The sequence below is a fragment of the Chinchilla lanigera genome, unplaced genomic scaffold, assembly GCF_000276665.1.
Source record: "Chinchilla lanigera isolate Chin_1 unplaced genomic scaffold, ChiLan1.0 scaffold00146, whole genome shotgun sequence".
In the NCBI taxonomy this organism is placed as follows: Eukaryota; Metazoa; Chordata; class Mammalia; order Rodentia; family Chinchillidae; genus Chinchilla; species Chinchilla lanigera.
Genome location: NW_004955547.1, coordinates 1,159,532 through 1,178,892, shown reverse-complemented (window position 1 = coordinate 1,178,892; position 19,361 = coordinate 1,159,532). Strand labels below are relative to the sequence as shown.

At 41.1% G+C, this 19,361-nt stretch overlaps 1 protein-coding gene across 3 annotated transcripts in view; it reads right to left on the bottom strand.

The window, feature by feature from the left end:
• Dip2b (disco-interacting protein 2 homolog B) overlaps positions 1–19,361 on the bottom strand; it is a gene marked incomplete in the record, with an annotated part of 228,430 nt that overhangs the window by 61,857 nt on the left and 147,212 nt on the right. The window contains 7 exon segments of one of the 3 annotated variants that reach the window (XM_013508452.1): positions 565–688; positions 2,094–2,204; positions 5,557–5,648; positions 7,228–7,425; positions 11,741–11,863; positions 12,334–12,486; positions 16,421–16,633. In XM_013508452.1, coding sequence (XP_013363906.1) covers positions 565–688; positions 2,094–2,204; positions 5,557–5,648; positions 7,228–7,425; positions 11,741–11,863; positions 12,334–12,486; positions 16,421–16,633 — 1,014 coding nt within the window. 3 annotated transcript variants of the gene reach the window in all.

Here is a 19,361-nt window from a genome sequence, read left to right as displayed (position 1 = left end):
GAAGTAAAAACAGTTGCTTCAGTCATCAAGGAAGGAGTTCACACCAGATTGGTCACATTACATATTAAGAAACCAAATTAACAATTTTACAGTGAAATATTTTTACATATTTTAAATGATAAATCACCAATGACACCTTCTTTCAAAAGTACAACAGTTCTATATGCTAATGCCAGGCCTTGACATTACCTCAACAACTAGGAGGTCCATTTGGCAGTGGAAGTTCACTGAGCTTAGTAGTCTACCCCCTCCCTGTCTGTGCATGGAGCGAGTACCTTTAATGTACAAAGTAGGAGGTTTTTCCAATCATCCAAAGGTTAAGGGTGAGCTGTGGAATCAGACAGATTTGGGTTCAAATAGCCCCTCTGCCACTTACTAGCTGTGACTTTGGGCAAGTTACTTAACCTGTTTCTCAGTTTCCTCACCTGTAAAATGGGGATAATAGTACCTACTTCATCAGATTGTGACAATACATAAAGTACTTAGCTGTCACTAAATTGAAATGCTAATTAAGGGATTAAATTTTAACTTTTAATTGAGACTCTCCATATAAATATTAATCACCTTTAAACTGTACAATTTCTCCATTCTGGGTTTTTGGCAGTCCCTTCAGACAAACTTCACTGGTAAGAGCTAAGGCAATACCACAGCTTCCTAGTAAGAAGCCAATCTGTTGACCTCCAGCATCCTGTGGAGAAAAGATAATGAGCACGGTAGGGGAGAGCAAGTGAGCACAGCAGGCCGCAGGCCCAGCACTGCCTAGCGTGCTGGCATTTGTGTGGCAGCATTCACTGGGCCCCACCAACTGCTGGTGAAAGTCAAAGTGACAGTACATTCTCCCTAAGAATTTCTACAATACAATCACTCCCTAAGGAGAAACCGCATTATTTTATTAACTGGTCAGTGCTAATTTTGAATCCTACTAGCATATGTGACCATTTTATCCAGAGGTTAGCAATGATTCTCTTTAAGATTAGTTTTAGGCAAATGAAATAAATGCTGACTTTTCCCTTAACTCTACCCCCACATCCAAGAGAAACCAATTCAGATCAGAACAAAATAAGTAACGCAAGCAGATGCCACATGTATGAAAGTCAATGGACAGAAACACCAGATCCACTTATTCCTTTTATTATTCAGTTTTAAAGAACGTACTGGAGGTAGATATAAGCCTTAGGATAACGGCAGCAAAAGACAACAAAAGATACCATCTGAAGTATTTCCATTAAAATGGCATCCTGAAAGTAACCTTATGGAAGCAAACAAAAACCGCCAACTTAAATATTTAAGAGCCTTATGATTTCCTGACCAACTGAAAAACACCAATCCTATCAGGAATGTTACCACTGTGTTCTTTAATTCATTTCAGTATGTAATTTTTTTCTTATAAATCTACTGTCTCTACCATATTCATCACTAACATCAACTCTCCGTATTAAACTGTCTGAAAAATGTGGTAGAAATAATTCGTGGAGAAATAATTCAAATATGGAATTGTTACATACCCTTCATTCAACAGGGATGATATGCTGCTAAAGTAGAAGTCTGTAATTCCAGAGCAGGAATGTATCATCCCTGAATCACCCTCCCACTTAAATGAAAAACCTAGATCATATAACACGGTTAAAGGAAATTCCTTTATGAATGCCTCTGAAACAAGAGAGGCACTCTCTATGAGTAGAAATTATTGACAAGTGTGACTTTTTAAATGACATACATTAGATACAAAAAATACATTAAGGTATAGAACATTTTATCTTAGCTAGAAATGTTATTTGTACAACACATAATTTTTCTATAAATTTTGTGAGTTTAAAAAGTGAAGCTGAGTACTTCAGGTAAGGGTGAGATTGTTTTTAATGTCATGGTGGGGTCAAATCAATCCAGCAAGAAACAAATGTCTGTCATGTCAAACTGGGCTTCGATTTAGCAATGTTGCCAGACAAGGCACTAGGGAGGCTGAGGTAGGAGGATCGCCCAAGTTTGAGACCAGCCTGGGCAATATAGTCAGTTCAAGGCCAGCCTGAACTACACAGGGAGACCCTACCTCAAAAACAAAACAGCTCCCCACCCTCTGCATTTAGCAACGTTACCTTTCTGGTAAGCGGTACCTCTATAGGCACTGGAATCACTTCTGCGAGGAGACATCCATAAAAAGCTACCATAAACATGACTGGATCATTGTTAGGGTAAACCAGGGCTACCTAAAATTCATAAAGACAATAATACAGGGACATTAACTCTTTCAACGCCACTCTTACCAAAAGCTCAATAAATCAAACTATTCAATAGGAATTTGTTCTAACGGAAATGAAGTCACTAATAATACAAAAATTGAAAGTCACTCCATCATTTCCATGATTATATTATAGATTTTGGGAAATAAACGTGTATTAATCACCATTATCATAAGAATTCATTTAATTCTGTTGGGAGATTTAGCAATAAACAACTTACCTTCAATGGTACTTAAGAAACCTGGAGCTATTTACTTTATTTATTTTTTTTTTTTGCTTTTGTTTTTTGCTTTTCTTCCGGTACCGGGAATCGAACTCACGACCTTGCGCTCACCAGGCAGGCGCTTTGCCGCTGAGCTAAATCCCCAGCCCCTTGGAGCTATTTACTTTAGTGTGCAACTAAAGCAACAAAATGAACATAATGGATTTCTCTAGACAAAACGGCACATTACAGAATAAGCTTTACACTGCAGAGTGCCTGACTGACTCAAGTGCCACCCCAGGGCCACGCGAGGCCTCCTGCTCTTTAATTCACTGCATTAGCCCCTAATCACCCCACAAAGCAGGTTTTCTCACATGAAGGCATTGTGTAAGAAATGCAAATAATATGGAGAGAAACCATTAGGGATATAAAGTTAATTCATTAACAAAGATAAACAGTGAACGAGGCGTGGTGGCGCACACCTGTAATTCCAGCGCTCGGGGAGGTTGAGGAGAAAGGAACACAAGTTCAGGCCCAGCCCGGACAACCTGTGAAACCCTGTCTCAAAATGTGAAATGCAGCCAGGCATGGTGGTGCACACCTACATAATCCTAGCATTCCAGAGGTTGAGACAAGAGGATTACAGCGAGTTCCAGGTCAGCCTGGGTCACACAGTGACTTCAAGGCCAGCCTCAACTACACAGTGAGACCTTGCCTCATAAAACCATATGAATGAATGAATGAATGAATGAGGTTTGTTTGTTTGTTTATTTATAAATGATTGGTAGTAGAGCTTGGTGCAGAGGCCCTGGATTCAATGTTTAATCCTCAGTACCATTCAAAAAACCTGCTCGCCAAGGCGGCATACGCCAGTAACACCAGCACTCAGGAGGCTGAGGCAGAAGGATCAGTGTGAGATGGAGGCCAACCTGAGCTACACAGTGAGTTCCTGTTTGCAAACAAACAACAAGCCAGTGGAGGAGAACTCTGCGCTGTGTTCACACTTGTGGTCTCACCTGCCCCACATCACCAGGACAACTGACTTTTCAAAACTTACTCAAGGAGTGCAGAAACACAGAAGCCATTTGTTACCTGGTTTGGATCTTCACAGATTAACATTTAGATTTATGCCTATAAGAACTCACTGAGTTCTTGTTTTCCCTTCTTGTGCTTCTGTGTCTCTCACTCTCTTTTCCTCCTCTTTTTGGTTTTTGAGACAGGGTCTTGCTATGCAGTTTGGACTGGCCTTGAACTCAGCTGCCTCAGCCTCCCAAGTGCTGTGATCACAGGCGTGTGCTACCACGCTGGACCTCAGATTCTCTTAACTTACTCCAAAGATAAGTTCAGTCTGGACTTTTTAAACTTTCCGAGAGCTACAACATCCCTGTGCCATAGGCTTTCAGATAATTTCCTTCTATGCACAATGTCCGCGCTGACACTCAGGTGGATACACCACCTTTTTAGGAGGGTTGAACGAGGCACAGGAAACAAGTGTTACGTCTACGACTAAAAGCCATACTGCCAAAGTGTAAGAAGTATTTTACCAGGGTAGTTTACTTGATTCTACAATCATGAAGCTCTATAAAGTCTGTTACATAGCTGGTATTTCACTCCACAAATTCCAAATGAAAAGTAATGCCTGATCGTAGAAGTAATCATAGTTAGAAAGTCATAAATAGGAAAAGATCTTCAAAAAATGTTTTGAAATTACTCGATGTCACTCTTTTTTTTAAACAGTAGCAAAGCTTTACTAAGGGCAGGAAAAGACATAGGCTCTGCACAGCGAGTCTTGGCCAAATAAAAGTAGGAAAGCAGCACCCCTACAGTGAAGGCAGGCCACCAGGCAAGAGCGAGCACAGTGGCCTGTCACTTTTAATTAAATAAAATATCAATTCATCTTTCTGAGAAGTAACATAAATCTCTTTCCCTTTCCACATAAAACAAGAGTAAATTGCCTAAAAAGTTTTATGAGGCATTTTATAAAGAAATCAGTGCTAAATTTTACTGCTACTTTTATTGTCTAAATATTGAACTATTTCCAGGAAGATTTAGATTTCTCTTTTATTAGTCCTAAAGAGTTTACAAATGAACAGCTTCAGAAAAGGAACTGTGAACTGCCTTCAGTCTCTGACTAGAAAAACTATCACCTGGTATTTGGCTAACATGGGTTGGAACTAAGCTATTTTAATTTTCTTACTTTTTTGTGGTACTGGAAATTGAACTGAAGGGCACTGTGCCGCTGAGCTACATCCCTAGCCTTTTTAATTTTTCTTTAATTTTGAGACAAGTTCTCACTAATTTGCCTAGGCTGGACTCGAACTCACCATCCTCCTGCCTCAGCCTCCCAAGCACCTGGGATTACAGGTGTGTGTCACTGCACCCAGACACCATTTTTATTTTATAAGAATTATGTAAAATTTCTTGTGCATTAAAGCCCCCGAATGTACACATTAGAAAACAATAAATGGCGCCAGGTGTGGTGGTGCACGCCTATAATCCCGGCGCTCAGGAGGTTGAGGCAGGAGGATTGTTACGAATTAGAGACCAGCCTGGGCTACAAAGTGAGCTGAAGGCCAGCCTGAACTGCATGGTGAGATCCTGTCTCAAAAAGACCAAAAGAAAAAGAAAGAAAGAGAGAGAAAGGGGCAGGGGAGAAAACAAACAATAAATGCCACCTTTCTAAAACCAAAACAGTTGAGTAGGGTGGTATACATCTATAATCACAGGACTCAGGAGGCTGAGGCAGGAGGATGGTGAGTTCAAGTCCAGCCTGGGCTACATAGAAAGTCAAAGGACAGCCTGAACTATATAGAAAGACCTTGTCTTTTTTTTTTTTTTTTTTCTTTTTTTTTCCAGTACCGGGAATTGAACTCACGACCTCGTGCTTGCCAGGCAAGCACTGTGCCGCTGAGCTAAATCCCCAGCCCCAAGACCCTGTCTTAAAAAACCAAAAAGGGGGGCCGGGGATGTAGCTCAGTGGCATGAACGCCTGCCTGGCAAGTGCAAGGTCCTGAGTTTGATTCCCAGTACCACAAAAAAACCAAAAAAACAAAAAACAAAAAACACAAAAAACCAAAAAGATAAAAAAAATAAAATAAAGCCAAAAATACCAATTACCCTGTCTCCAGGTTTTAACACAGGCTCATTTTTGGTCCCTAGTTTGTTAAGCAGTGTGTAGGCCAGCTTTAAACTTCTGCTCCACAGCTTTCCTGGAAAAAAAGAGGAAAAAAAAGTCATAAAAAAATTACAGGCAGATTTCCGCAACACAGCGCTCAGTTCACCAACAAGCTGAACAACACAACAGCTATGGCTTGACGTGCACCGCTCCTCCCCACCACAGACTCACCCTGTTCCCAAAAAGCTTTATATGCACCCCAGTTTACAAAGGCCCGTCCTGCCTTGAAACAAATACAGATTACCCCGGTTTATATAATGTGTCAATCTTTTCTGGTTTCCTATGAATATCCTTAGAAATAATTTGGTGTGAGTTAATCACATTTAAAGGAAGGAAAATAATTTTTCCTCTACAGGACTGAAAAACAGAGGACTAGTTCTATCCTAAGCATTTCCTAAAGAACTCAACAGAGTCCAGCAGATAATTCAGGTAACTGAAAAGCAAAAAGCATATCTCAAAATGATTCAACATTCCATACCACTGTAATTCACTATGAAAGGACAATGAAATGGAAATGGGGGCTGGGGATTTAGCTCAGCGGCCACAGTGCCTGCCCAGCAAGTGTAAGGTTGTGAGTTCAATTCCCAGTACTGGAAAAAAAAAAAAAAAAAGACATGGAAATGGAAGTGGAAGCTGGTCATGGTGGCGCACGCCTGTAATCCCAGCACCCAGGAGGCTGAGGCAGTGCTCATAGACAATAAACAGGAAAGAGTAAAAGGAATCTACTTGAATAAACTAGTATCATGTCATGTTGGGCATGGTGGTACATGCCTATAATCCCAGCACTCGGGAGGCTGAGGCAGGATGACTGCCATGAGTTCAAGACCAGCCTGGGCTACACAGTAAGTTCAAAGCCAGACTGAACTACATAGTGAGAACCTGTCTCAAAAAACAAACAAACAAACAAACATCTCATAAACTAAGAGTGACTCCATTTTTTCTTGAAGAGATTTCAAAAAGAAAAAATCTTTAGGGCTGGGAATGTGGCTTAGTTACACAGTGTTTGTCTAGCACGCTCCAGGCACTGGGTTTCCGGGCTCCCGGCCTTCAGAAAACCCAATTTTACATTCACTTTTTGCTAATATAACCCTAAGCAAATTCATTTGCCTGAGCTTTGCTTTCATCTGTAAAATGGGGACAGTAACAGTAACAATGCCATATCCCCCAAAATTAAATAAAATAAAGGATCAGATGCAACTTAAATGGAAAAATACTGATTCACTGTTCATTAGTGAATTTGTGCCTATTATAAGAAAAATGCAGGACAAAGTTTTAAAAAAAGTACTCAGTTTCAAGTTTTAAATAACCTGATTTTCTCCATTCATTATTAGTACTAACTAATCTTTTTAAATAAATCCTCTTCCAAAAGTATAGCATCAATAGATCTAGTCTCTTCTTTTTGCAGTCTTCAAATATTAGTGGCTTGCAAATGTTACATGAGCAAGTAAAAATATTTGACAAAAGCTTTACTTAGAACTTAAGATCCTATTAAATAATTGAAAAGACCCTTTGAAACATAATGAGCAACAACTGCTAAATATCAAGACAAAAACACCAGCCTGACTGCGAGGAACTGTTAGCAAACAGAGGAATTTGGACTCCAGCACACTCACCATATGTGAGCGTGTAAACAGGTTTCCCTGTCACATCCAGTGCAGTCAGACAGGGGCACTTGGCTTGCGTGGAGCCCCAGCGCTGCAGGGCAGACTCCAGAGCAGGTGGCCAGTTACAGATGACGCCCAGGGGCTCTCCCTTCACAGGTGTCATCTGCCGCCCCTCCGGTTTGGGCTGATTGGGGTCTGGCTGAGGTACTATACCAAAAAGAAATGAGACGAAATAAGACCAAGTACCAACAAACAATCCCAAGCACAAACATGTCTTCCTGTTCTCTTTGTATCGATCGGATTTAAACTTCCTTTAAAAAAAGGAAGTCCATGGTTACAAACAGTAATCTACAAACTGGGCCTTAATTCAATTTCCCACTTAACGGTGAAATCATATCCAACATGTTTTATACAATAAACAAATCCTGACCCCGCACACAGAAAAACACAAAGTGTAAATTTCTTTTCAGCTATTTCACAATCACTAGTAACCCTTTCTCTGATGCTTTACACTTTATATCCAGTGTTACACAGCCAGGCTCCACAGCACCAGGTTATGTTTGATGAAAAAGCATTAAACTGTAGTCAGAAAACCCAATTTTACATTCACTTTTTGCTAGTATAACCCTAAGCAAATTCATTTGCCTGAGCTTTGCTTTCATCTGTAAAATGGGGACAGTAACAGTTATACTACAGCCCATTGGTAGACTCAAGCAGGGAACGGGCAGCCCCAAACATTTCACTTCCACGTTTGCACACATTTCACACGATGCTCTCTCTGCCTCCTGGGGAACTCTTACTCGTCCCCTGCACTGGCTCCAAAAGCACATTCCCTGGAACCACCCCCAACTGCTCCTTGAGGGAATGGTTCCTTCCTGGAGGCCCCACACTGTAGTGGCCATCCTTGTGAAAGCACTCAGGATCAGCGGCTGCCATTGTGCACCCCTGCCCCGCAAGACTGAGGGCTTCCTGAGGGAAGGAATGGTTCTAAAGCAGAAAGAACACTTGCTCCCAGACAGGAGCAACCTGCCCTTCAGCATCCCTCTTCCCGGCCTTCAATAAGCCTTTTCTTCTCTGTTAAGTTTCTGTGCCTGATGGAACCTCTTGTCCCTGTCTCCACTGTATGGTAAGAAGGTGAAATTCAGTGTAACTTTCTGTCCAATCAACTAATGGCAAACACTGTCTTCTTGTACCTTGTACTTGGTTGTAAATCCTATAAAAATCCTGCTCCCTGAGGGTTGGGGGCACGGCTCTTTGATCAAGAATCCCAGCCAAGCCCACCAGCACGAATAAAGCTGTAAACGTGCTTCCAGAACCCCTGGTTTTTTGGGGTTTGTTGGTCTTGGTCTGCTGCAGTTCTTACTGGAAGCTGTAAACACCTAAGAGCTATGAACACTTTTTTACGAGCTATAGCACTACTACAACAGTTTGTGCTCCCCTTACTGCCTCCAGTGCCTGAAACATTGAGGTTGCGTCACAGTGTTAAGTTGATTTCAACTGAATTAAAAAAAAAAAAAAAAAGCCACACATAAAAGCTAGATTGTTAACATGGTTATTCCAAGACAGAGGTCTGGAGGTGAATAACGTTTTGTATTCTTTGATACAGATAAAACTAAAGTTCTCTTAATTTTTCTGCAATGAACATTATTCAAATAATTTTTAAAATCCAACATTTTCATAAATGGAAAGATAATCATGGAACAAATAGTGAAGCATGTGCTACTTACGTACACAGAACGTGATCAACACTGATAAAACAAATGCCGCAGATCTCATACTCTGAACAAACATTTATGTGCCTCATATGTACTTAGCCCGAGCATCAAGCACCCACTGGGGACACACACACACTCCGAGCAGAGGCTGGGACAGCACGAATGGGGTGCAAAGACACATTCTGGGAGAGAAGGATACAGCACTCACTCGGAAGAGGTAAAGAGTGAGCTGAGGCTTGAAGGGCAGATAGAAAACTTGCCAGGTAAAAGGGACATAAGCGAAGTAGCCAAAAAAGTAGGGGAGAAAGGACAGCGGCAGCAAGTATTAGATGGGTAAAATAAGGAGGAAAGAGTGTTTTATAGCTGAATGCAATGACAGATTCTGGAAGCTTACTTAGTGTCTTGAGTCATCTCGAGCAACAACTTCACTCTCCAATTCACTGCCGTGATAAAAGTCTCTGTTGTCCTTCTATTTTGTGTATTAGCAGGCTCTAAGTTTAATTCATTTAATTCTTTTGTCTTTTTGAGACAGGGTCTCGCTATGCAGTTCAGGCTAGGCTTGAGCTCACTTTGTAGCCCAGGCTGGTCTCAAACTCTCAACGATCCTCCTGCCTCAGCCTCCTGAGTGCTGGGATTGCAGGTATGCACCACCACACCCAGCCTAGTTCATTTAAATTTTTAAAAACCATGATTCTCAATAATTTTAGTGTTATACACACACTATATGTGGTAGGCATAGCTTTCTGGATATAAATGTCTGCATTACTGCCATCCTGCACCAGGTCTCAATGCAGAATCTGCATATAATCTACAAAACTTCTAAGATATATTCCTATTTTTCTTTTCCAAAGGTAGCAACTAATCACACAAGCAAAAGTTGTCTATTTGTAACTACTAGAATGCTGTTAGGTCTATTCTGCCAGTGCAAATTGTTCAAAAATGATTCCTATTAAACCTCCACCTTCACTTGCCATGTCAATACAGTGCTAAGAAGACCAGAACGGCTGTTACTGGTGTGAGGACAACAGTACATCAAGCAAGATGTCACAGTGCAGTGAGTTTAATGACTCCCAAGAGACACCATCTCATCTTAAACTGTCATGTCAGGCTGTCATAAAAACAAAACAAGACAAGACAAAACAAAACAGGCCAGGAAGACTGCCATGAGTTTGAGGCAGCCTGGGTGGGCTACACTGTGAGTTCAAAGCCAGCCTGAACCATATAGTGAGACTCTGTCTCAAAAAGTCAAAAAAAGAAAGAAAAGAAAAAAACCAAAACATGTCAGGTTGCTTTTTGTTTTCTTCTGCATGAACTGAGCTGCCCAATTCCATTAACTGTCTAATGTGATCAAAGCTATTATTAAACCAAGTGTGGTGATACACACCTTTAATCCCAGCATTCTGTGAGGCTGAGGCAGGAAGGGTGCAAGTTTGAACCCAGTCTGGACAATTTAGCAATGTTAGTAAGACCATGTCTCAAAAAATCAAAAGGGATGGTGATATAGCTCAGTGTGAGGGCCTTAATTCAATCTCCAATACTAGGGAGAAAAATGGGTGTGGCAGGACATGGGTGTACTTCTAACACTATAAGAGGCTGAAGCAGGAGGATCATATGTTTTGAGCCAGCCTGGGCAACCTAGTGACTCAGTGAGACCCTATCTAAAGATAAAACAAATTTCAAAAGAGCTGAAGATGTAGTTTACTCCCTGAGTTCAACTTCTCGTATGAGGAGGGGGCTGGGAGTTGCTACTGTTTGACTCAAGACATGAACATGAACTACAAAGACACCAAGGCTTAGTTCTGCCAGCAAAAATTCCCCTTTTCCTGGACAAAAGCTTTGATTAGGTAGAACTACTCATCACCTAGCTTCAGTAATTCTCAAATGGCCACCTCATTTTATCTACACTCATACCCCATGTCCTCCCATTTTCCCCTAGTAAGCTTCTTAAATAATGCTTTAACGATTACTTCTTTTGAGAAGGCTTCTCTAACCACACAGATGAAACTGATTTCTTCCCCATTTCCCAAATGCCTGTATCTGTGGAAAAACTTATTGGCCACACTGTTTCTACATGTATATATTTTAGTATATATTTAGTACATAATTGATATAAATCACAAGTATGAAAGAAGTGACTTCCTAATAAATCTCTGAACTTTTCTCACCATCTACCACACTGTCTTGTAGAAGGCAAATATACGCGGGGTTGACTGACTTAACCAAAGGACTGTATTATATGAAAAAAAAAAAAAAAATACGGGCATGGTGGCGCACACCTGTAATCCCAGCACTCGGGAGGCTAAGGCAGGAGGATTGTTGTGAATTCGAGACCAGCCTGGCTACAAAGTGAGCTCAAGGCCAGCCTGGACTGCATAGCGAGACCCTGTCTCAAAAAGACCAAAAAAAAAAAAAAAAATACTGGGCAAACGTTTCAGGTTGAATTTGATATCCACATCCTAGATGGGCAAACGTTTCAGGTTGAATTTGATATCCACATCCTAGAGAAATGCCAAGTATAAATAAACTTAAAATTAGACACCGATGATAACCCTAAATTCAAGAGCATATTAACAAAGATAGTTTTGTGCTTAATAGCTACGTCATCTCTTCACCCCTTTTTCCCTTTCCTCCCTCCTTACCTTTCACCTGAGGTCTAAAATATAAATGCCTCTGAGGGGAAAAGGGCAGAGAACTTCAAACTCTTTGAACCAAGAATCTTGTTCATCCTTTAAACCTATGTACCTAATGTGTAGTAACTGCTTAAGAAACACTTTTTTAACCAGTACATGTTTTAGTGTTTTTACTACTACCTTCCACAATTTCTTCAGAGTCATCCACAAAAAATTCTTTTAACGGAGGCCTTTTGGGTCGTTTCAGGGTATTGAGAAGCTGCTGGATTTTTGTGGATACTCTGCTACTGACAGGAACACCTATAAGGGAAAACAGTGGTAACAATTACAATTCGTGACTTGAAGGCATTTTGGCGCCTCGTCTTCCTCACCAGCTTTTATCGCTAACGCCCTTTGTTTGGGCCTTGACCACAGTCTCACGCTCTTTCCATGGGTCACGTGGGCACAGACACACAAGGGACAAGTTTTATGACAGCAGAGGACTAATACAGTGCTACTGTCAGTCTGTTAAGGGTTTCACTTATGAGCCCTCACCTGCGGTAGCACTCTTTTCGCCTGCCACACGAGGGTTTCCGGTCAAAGCATCCCCTGGAAGCACCGACTAAGTGTGACAAGTGTGTGGAGGGGCCTTCTGGACAACCTCCCACACGAGGCTCACACAGTGGTTCCGCAGGGGCTGAGCTTGTCTGCCAGGAGCTATTACTGTTTACAATTTGAATTTTCCAGTTCAATTTATACTACCTAGTTAGCTACCAGAAAAAATTCCCTACCGTCAGCTGTATCCATAAGGCTGGACCTGTTGGCTCCTTTGTGCATGCCTTTAACTATTCCAGAGGCGGGCAGGTCGATATTTGCTGGGCGAACTGAAGATGACGAGGAGGAAGAGGTAGTTGTAGTGACATCAGGGGGAGCAGAGAAATTCTCTGAGCGGGAGAAAACAAAACTTAGAATTATATTACATTATCAGCAAAAGAAGCCTCTAACACTTTTTGTTTCTTTAAAAACGATGTAAGTAGGTCATTCCTTAGCTGCTGTCTAGCTTTTAAATCAAATTTCTACCAGCAAGTTTAATAATGAGTAAACACGAGGTTGAGCCAGGATAGATGAAGATCCTAATGTTATTATTTTCAAGATTTGGGTAGCTTTAGATCAAATCACACAGTCAATGTTTCCCAAAAACATTATTTTCTAGTGAGCACATGCCTGTAATTCCAGCACTCAGGAGGCTGAAGCAAGAGAATCACTGTGAGTTTGAGGCCAGCCTAAGCTACAGAGTGAGTTCAAGGGCAGTCTGAATTGCATAGTGAGACTCTGTCTCAAAAAAACCCAGAACAACAAAACCAAAACAAAACATTTTCTATAGTGGAGGGCAAGGAGAAATCAATGCCATAAAAATGAAATAAAAAAGTTGATCTGAAATCCATAAAAGTTGATGAGGAAAATAAAATTAAAGTAAGACCTTCACATTGGCTCCGAATATCATAGTCTCCAAAGCATTTCTTCATGATTACAGTTTATCTGAATGTTCCCTCCATTGAAAGCAAAAACAGTGTCTTGAGGGTGGGTCATATCGTTCAGGTTTCCAGGCAAAGGAAAACCAGGTAAAGGACGAACACTTTTTCTTGCTTTCAGTTAAAAAAAGACTCTTAGTACAGAGGAAGTGAGTGATGTAAGTGACAAGAGATAAATTCAACAGAGATATGTAACAAAAACTCAGATGAAGAGGCAGAAAGAAGGATTGTGAATTTGAGGCCCAGCCTAGGCTATACAGGAGTCCCTGTCCCAAAAAAAAACACAAAAACAAAACAGCAGCAGAAATAAGAGAAAGAGAATTAGAGTAAATAAAATATATGATATAAAATAATGAAAAGTCATTCAAACTAGCAAGAAGGGAAAAACATAATATAAATCAATTTCAAAGATCAATTTGGGCTAGGTGTGGTAGTGCATGCCTGTAACCCCAGCACTCAGAAGGCTGAGGCAGGACGATCACTGTGGGTTCAAAGACAGCCTGGGCTACAAAGTGAGTTCAAGGCCAGCCTAAACTGCATAGTGAGGCTCTGTCTCAAAAAGACAAAAAGAAAAATCAAATCAAATCAATTTGGGGGCCAGGTGTGGTGGCGTACACCTATAATACCAGTATTGAGGAGGCTGTGGTAGGAGGATTGTTGCAAGTTCAAGGCCAGCCTAGGTTTTTTAGCTATATAGTGAATTAAACTTTATAGCTATATAGTGAATTAAAGGCCAGCCCAAAGTAGGAAGTGAGACCCTATTTCAAAAAACTAAAAAAAAATAAAAAAATAAAAAAATAATAATAAATGTAAATTTAATTTTAAAAAATCAATTTGCAATAGGGTTTCTATGCCTGCCAGGTCTGTAATTATTGGCTTAATTTTTTTTTTTTAAGTTTGATATGTACTAGCACAGGTAAACAGGTAGGTAGACTGATTTTTTTTTTTTTTTTTTTTAATTTGGTTTTTTGAGACAGGGCTTCACTATGTAATTCAAACTCACTATGCAGCCCACGCTGGCTTCCAACTCCTGGCGATCCTCCTGCCTTGGCCTCCTGAATACTGGGATTACCGGCGTACACCACCGGTATCATATCATATAAAATCTGCCTGGCGAGCACAAGAATATTGCAGGGTAACTTTCTATAGGATAACATGATAACTAAAGCATTAAAAATGCACATTTCTGACCAGCTGTGGTAGCATATCCTTGCAATCTCTTGGAAGGCTGAGGTAAAAGGATCACAAGTTCAAGACCAGTCTGGGCAACAATAAAAGAAAATAACACAAAAACAAAACAGGCAAGGAATGCAGCTTAGTACTTCTTGAGTTCAAATCCCAGTACTAAAAAAAAAAGAGAGATTTTAACCTAGCAAGTCAACTTACAGCTCACAGTAATACATCCCAACAAAATAAGCAGATAAACGCAAAAAGCTGTATGTTCAAGCATGTTTAGTCCAGCATCCACATAATGGAAAAAGCTGGGTATTTCTATTGTCGTTGTTCCTGCTTTTTGTTTTTTTGAGACAGGGTTTCTCTATGTACTTCGGGCTGACCTTAAACTCTGTAGCCCAGGCTGGCCTCAGACTCAGCAATCCTCCTCCCTCAGCCTCCCAAGTACAGGTATTACAGGTGTGCACAGCTATACCTGACTTATCTAAAACAGAGAATGGCTAAATAAATCAGGGTACAGTCATACAATAGTATGTTTAAAAAGGTATCTGATAAAATCATATATAGAATAATTATGATGAAAAAGATGTTTGTGGTATAATGCTAAGAAGAGATGTTAATGAAAATTATGTTCAAGACAATTTCATCTTTGTAAACTCAATACCGCAGCCATACATATCCATATGTAAATACAATCTAGAATACACACCAAAGTGGCAACACATTTTTCACAGGAAGAGGGATTATAAACCATTTTTCTTTTATTGTGTTTTTGAATTTTACTTATCAGGAACATGAATTACTTCTCTAGAGCAAACATTCAAAAGGCAATAATGCTGGATAAGGTGGTTCGCGTGAGTAATTTAAACCAGTAACTTTTCACAAAGTCATGAAAGCAACAGAAAAATAAGGTCACATAAAATCACCTTGTTAACAAAAATGCAAACAACATTAACTGGGTCTTAGGATAAGACTTTTTACAAGTAAAACTGCTCTCTTTTAAGACAGATACAGAAACAAAAGCTCATCAACCATGGCCCTGTTGCTTGGAGTAGCAAGCATGCGTGTTTGTACATAGCTGCTGTCACAGGCTCAACGAACTACAGGGCAGAGTTAAAAGCAAAGGGCAAATTATCCACAGTTGGAACATGGCTTTCACTGTGGGTAATCATATAGCTATTTTACTTAAAAATTATAACTCTAGCCGGGCACGGTGGCACATGTCTGTAATCCCAGCACTTGGGAGGCTGAGGCAGTGCATCACTGCGAGTGCAAGGCAGCCTGGGCTACAAAGTGAGTTGAAGACCAGCCTGAACTGCATAGTAAGACCCTGTCTCAAAAAGACCAAAAAAAAAAAAAAAAAAAAAGAAGAAAGAAAAAAACACCCTAAATGGAAACATTTCTAACTATTTCTTTTCAGAAATCAGTTAATTTAAAAAGTTCACCGAGAAGAAAATTAAGAGAGCAACAACGTGACAGGAAAAAAGGAAAGATACCACAGATAATGTTACTGGTGCGCTACTCGGTGCACTACAAAGATCCGTATCATATTTGCAGATGTCACAGCTCTTTAAAGAACAAACAAAAACATAAAGCAGAGCCAAGCGAAAGCTACACTTCATTCAGTAGCATGGGCAGCAGGCAGCAACTCATGGGGACCAACGTCCTCAGCCTGCACATCCCGGGTGCAGCAGTATCACAGCGGCAAGGATGATAAATCCAGTCTCTGTGCTAAAGACAAAGGGCTCACTGATACTGACTGGTGTAGGATTGTTCAGGTTCAGTGTTTTTTCTGGACAGACCATACATCACAATCCTGAGAAAATCTAAGGTGTTATATATTTTAATATCTTTTAATATAAGGAATATTCTTCAACTGGGATATGCCCATATTCAGACTGGCGTTATATCCTGCAGCTTGAGTACTGCTTATGGAAATAGATATGGCTTCAGCTGGGCAACACTAGGCACCAATAACGCAGACGATACCTATCATCTCTGCAACAAATGTATTGCTGGTGTTTCCTTCTTTGCCTCATTAACTGTCATGTTCTTTCTGATTACATTTTCTCAGGCCACATAAAAAAACCTAACACAAATCATATACTGCTTCCTGGATACTGGGTGCCAAATGGAACATAATTTGGACTTCTTGAGTAGATCCAGCTCCTACCTATTCGAGTATTGGCAAATACATCAGCTAGAGACCCACTGGTTCCTTTGACCTCTCCGTGGGACAGCGTAGAAGATGCGGAGGAAGAGGTGGACGATCCCTGAATTGAACGGTTGATCCAGGACTCAGCGTTCTGTAAGCTCTGTTGCAAGGCAGCAGAGAGCGCAGCTTGGCGTCTCAGAGAGCCCTCATCCTCAGAGGCCGAAGACGTGTCTGTGTGGAATTAGAAAAAAAGAAGTTCTCCATCCTGCCTCCAACAACGACTTTCCAGTTCTTGTTCACTGATTACACATCTGATGGCGACACCAGCAAAACATTCGCATTCTCAAGAATCTCAAGGAAAGATCTCCCGTACTGGGCAAAGCTTGCAAAAATAAAACAGCCCAACTCTGGAGCTAATTTTAAGTTTTTGTTTTTTGTTTTTTTAAACAAAACCCTTCAGGAACATTTTAACGTCATCCCTTTTGTTCTGAACTTAGTTAGTATCCAAATTCTAGTTTATCTAATTATGTTCAAGTAATACTGAAGTGCTTGTGTATCTTTCTTCATCTCTTAATGAGAGCACCCCACGAAGGTTACCACCGTGACTTACAAGTACTTTCTAGGCTCCACCTAAAAGGAAATGATCTTGATCTTGTTAAAAACTTGTGTACCAAGCAGCACGCAAGCAGAGGAGGTCTGACGCGGGTAAGCACCAGTCTTCAGCCTAGAGACACTCCTGGCTGCAGAGGGAAAGCCGGCCGGGCAAGCATCACAGGGACGATTCGTAAACACAACAGGGGAGGCCACAGCATTTGCACTTTTCTTCTTAATTCTCAGAAAAGAATTGTAAGAACTTCACTAATGTCTTTATTTAGCCTGGCTCTGACTTTAGAAAAGTAAAGCTTAAATTAGAAAAGCATGGGGTGGCGTGGGGCGGGGGGATGTCCCAACTAAATATAGGGAAGCAAAAGCTGAGGGAAACAAAAGTCAAGAATTATTCTAAGCTCTAAGCTTATATGGCATAAAAGTCTTTTTTTTTTGTTTTTTTTTAAGCACTTGGTCTGAGATAGGACAAATCCTTCTACATTATTTGCGGAGCTTTGTTTTCCGATCTGTGAATTGAATGAATTTATTCAATTTTTCTTTTTTTCTTTTTTTTTTTTGGATACAGGGTCTTGCTATGTAGTTTAGGTTGGCCTTGAACTCACAGTGATCCTCCTGCCTCACCCTCCACAGTGCTGGGATTACAGGGCTGCACCACTATGCCCAGCTATTCCAGTTTTTAAAGTTAAAAACTTTGTGAGGATAGGTATACAGGCTCAGTGGTACAGGGCCTGCCTATCATGTGGAAGGCCCGGGGTTCAATTCTCACTTTCCCGGCACTAAGATAGAGATTGGAGTGGGGGTGGGGGTGGGACTAGTATTGATTAATCCTGCAGAACATTTTCCTTTAATTCAGGTAAAATCATAAATAAACGACCTGCTTTCATTCAAAGAATTAAAAAGATAACTAACCAAGCTGGAAAACTGCAAGCAAAAACAAAACAGTAACCTAAACCAGAAGCCATATTCTGCAGGCTCAGAGCAAGAAAGTTAAAATAATTACCGTACACTTGTTTCTTGCTCTGTACTGTTACCAGTTTATCATCTCATACTGAGTGAGACCTGAGATGCAAGTCTGACTGCTGCAGCCTTTTAACTGTCCTACATAACCACAGTAATGTGCCGGGAACTATGTCAGGGCCCAGCAATTCTGGTGCACGAGTGAGGGCCTCTGAGGCATTAAGTGTCCTAAAAAGGCTTACAGTTTATTGCAGGAGACACAAGCCCAGACCAGCACATGCAAAGAAGTGCTCAGAAATGGGGCAAGGAGTGTTTCTCACAGGAGAAGGGCCGATCAGTCCAAAACTGCACGTTTCTCTATGTAAATGAGTGAAGACTTTGAGGAGATACAGGGCAAAAGAAATGATGCTGAAGAGATGAGTAACGACCTGTTCTGAAAGGGACAGCGTGCCTTGGAGGAGAAACAGGACCTGAAACTCCACTGGATTTGCCAGCTGCCACTTTCTACAGCCCATTTATTTTAATTTGTGTAAGTCTGAAATCAAAATAATCCAATTTTCAAAAGACAGTAAAAGCAGTACTTTGATGATGAGGTTTATGGAAAATTTGTTTCATTACATTCATACAGCGAATCAATTAGCAGGGTGCGCTATCCAGTTCAATTACCTAATCCGCCTGCCAACCATCCTTAGCGTGTGATGACTACAGCCACAGAGAGGCTTAGCGCAGGGAAATGCGGCTTGCGTGCTAGTCTTTCATCTGAACTGTGGAGTCCACCACTTCTAGCTATGTGGTGTGGGGATAAAATTATCCATTTGCAAAGGCTGCTTGTTCACCCATTTGACAAGTATGACCATGCTCTACGCTGCAGGGATAAAGTGCTGAGCAGCAAGATACCATGTTGACTCTCCAGACTGGAGTCTCTAGGCAGGTGCCCAAAGAACTGGACCTAAACCAACAGCAGGGAAGGAGGATTTTATTATGAGGGACACAGGGATGAAGAGAAAGTAGTGTCAGGTGGAATAGTATCTGAGAAAGCTAGGAACAACAATGAGGCAAAGCTGGTAAGGCTTAAAGAAGCTGAGATAAGTCAAAGCACAGGTGCAAAACTGCAGTGATGAAAGATGCGGCCAGACGAGCAGGCGGCCGGGGTTGCTAAGGCCTCATAAGACAGGTGAGGAAATCTGTCTGTATAACTCCAGTGGGGGACCATGAAAAAAAGCAATGATCAGAAAGCACCACAGCAGCAACAGCACAGAGCAGCAGCTGGTCAGTATATGTCAGTTCCCCGTCTCATCCCCAGGAGGATAATTAAAAGGGTGAGCCGGGCATGGTGGCGCACACCTATAATCCCAGCACTCGGGAGGCTGAGGCAGGAGGATCGTTGAGAGTTCGA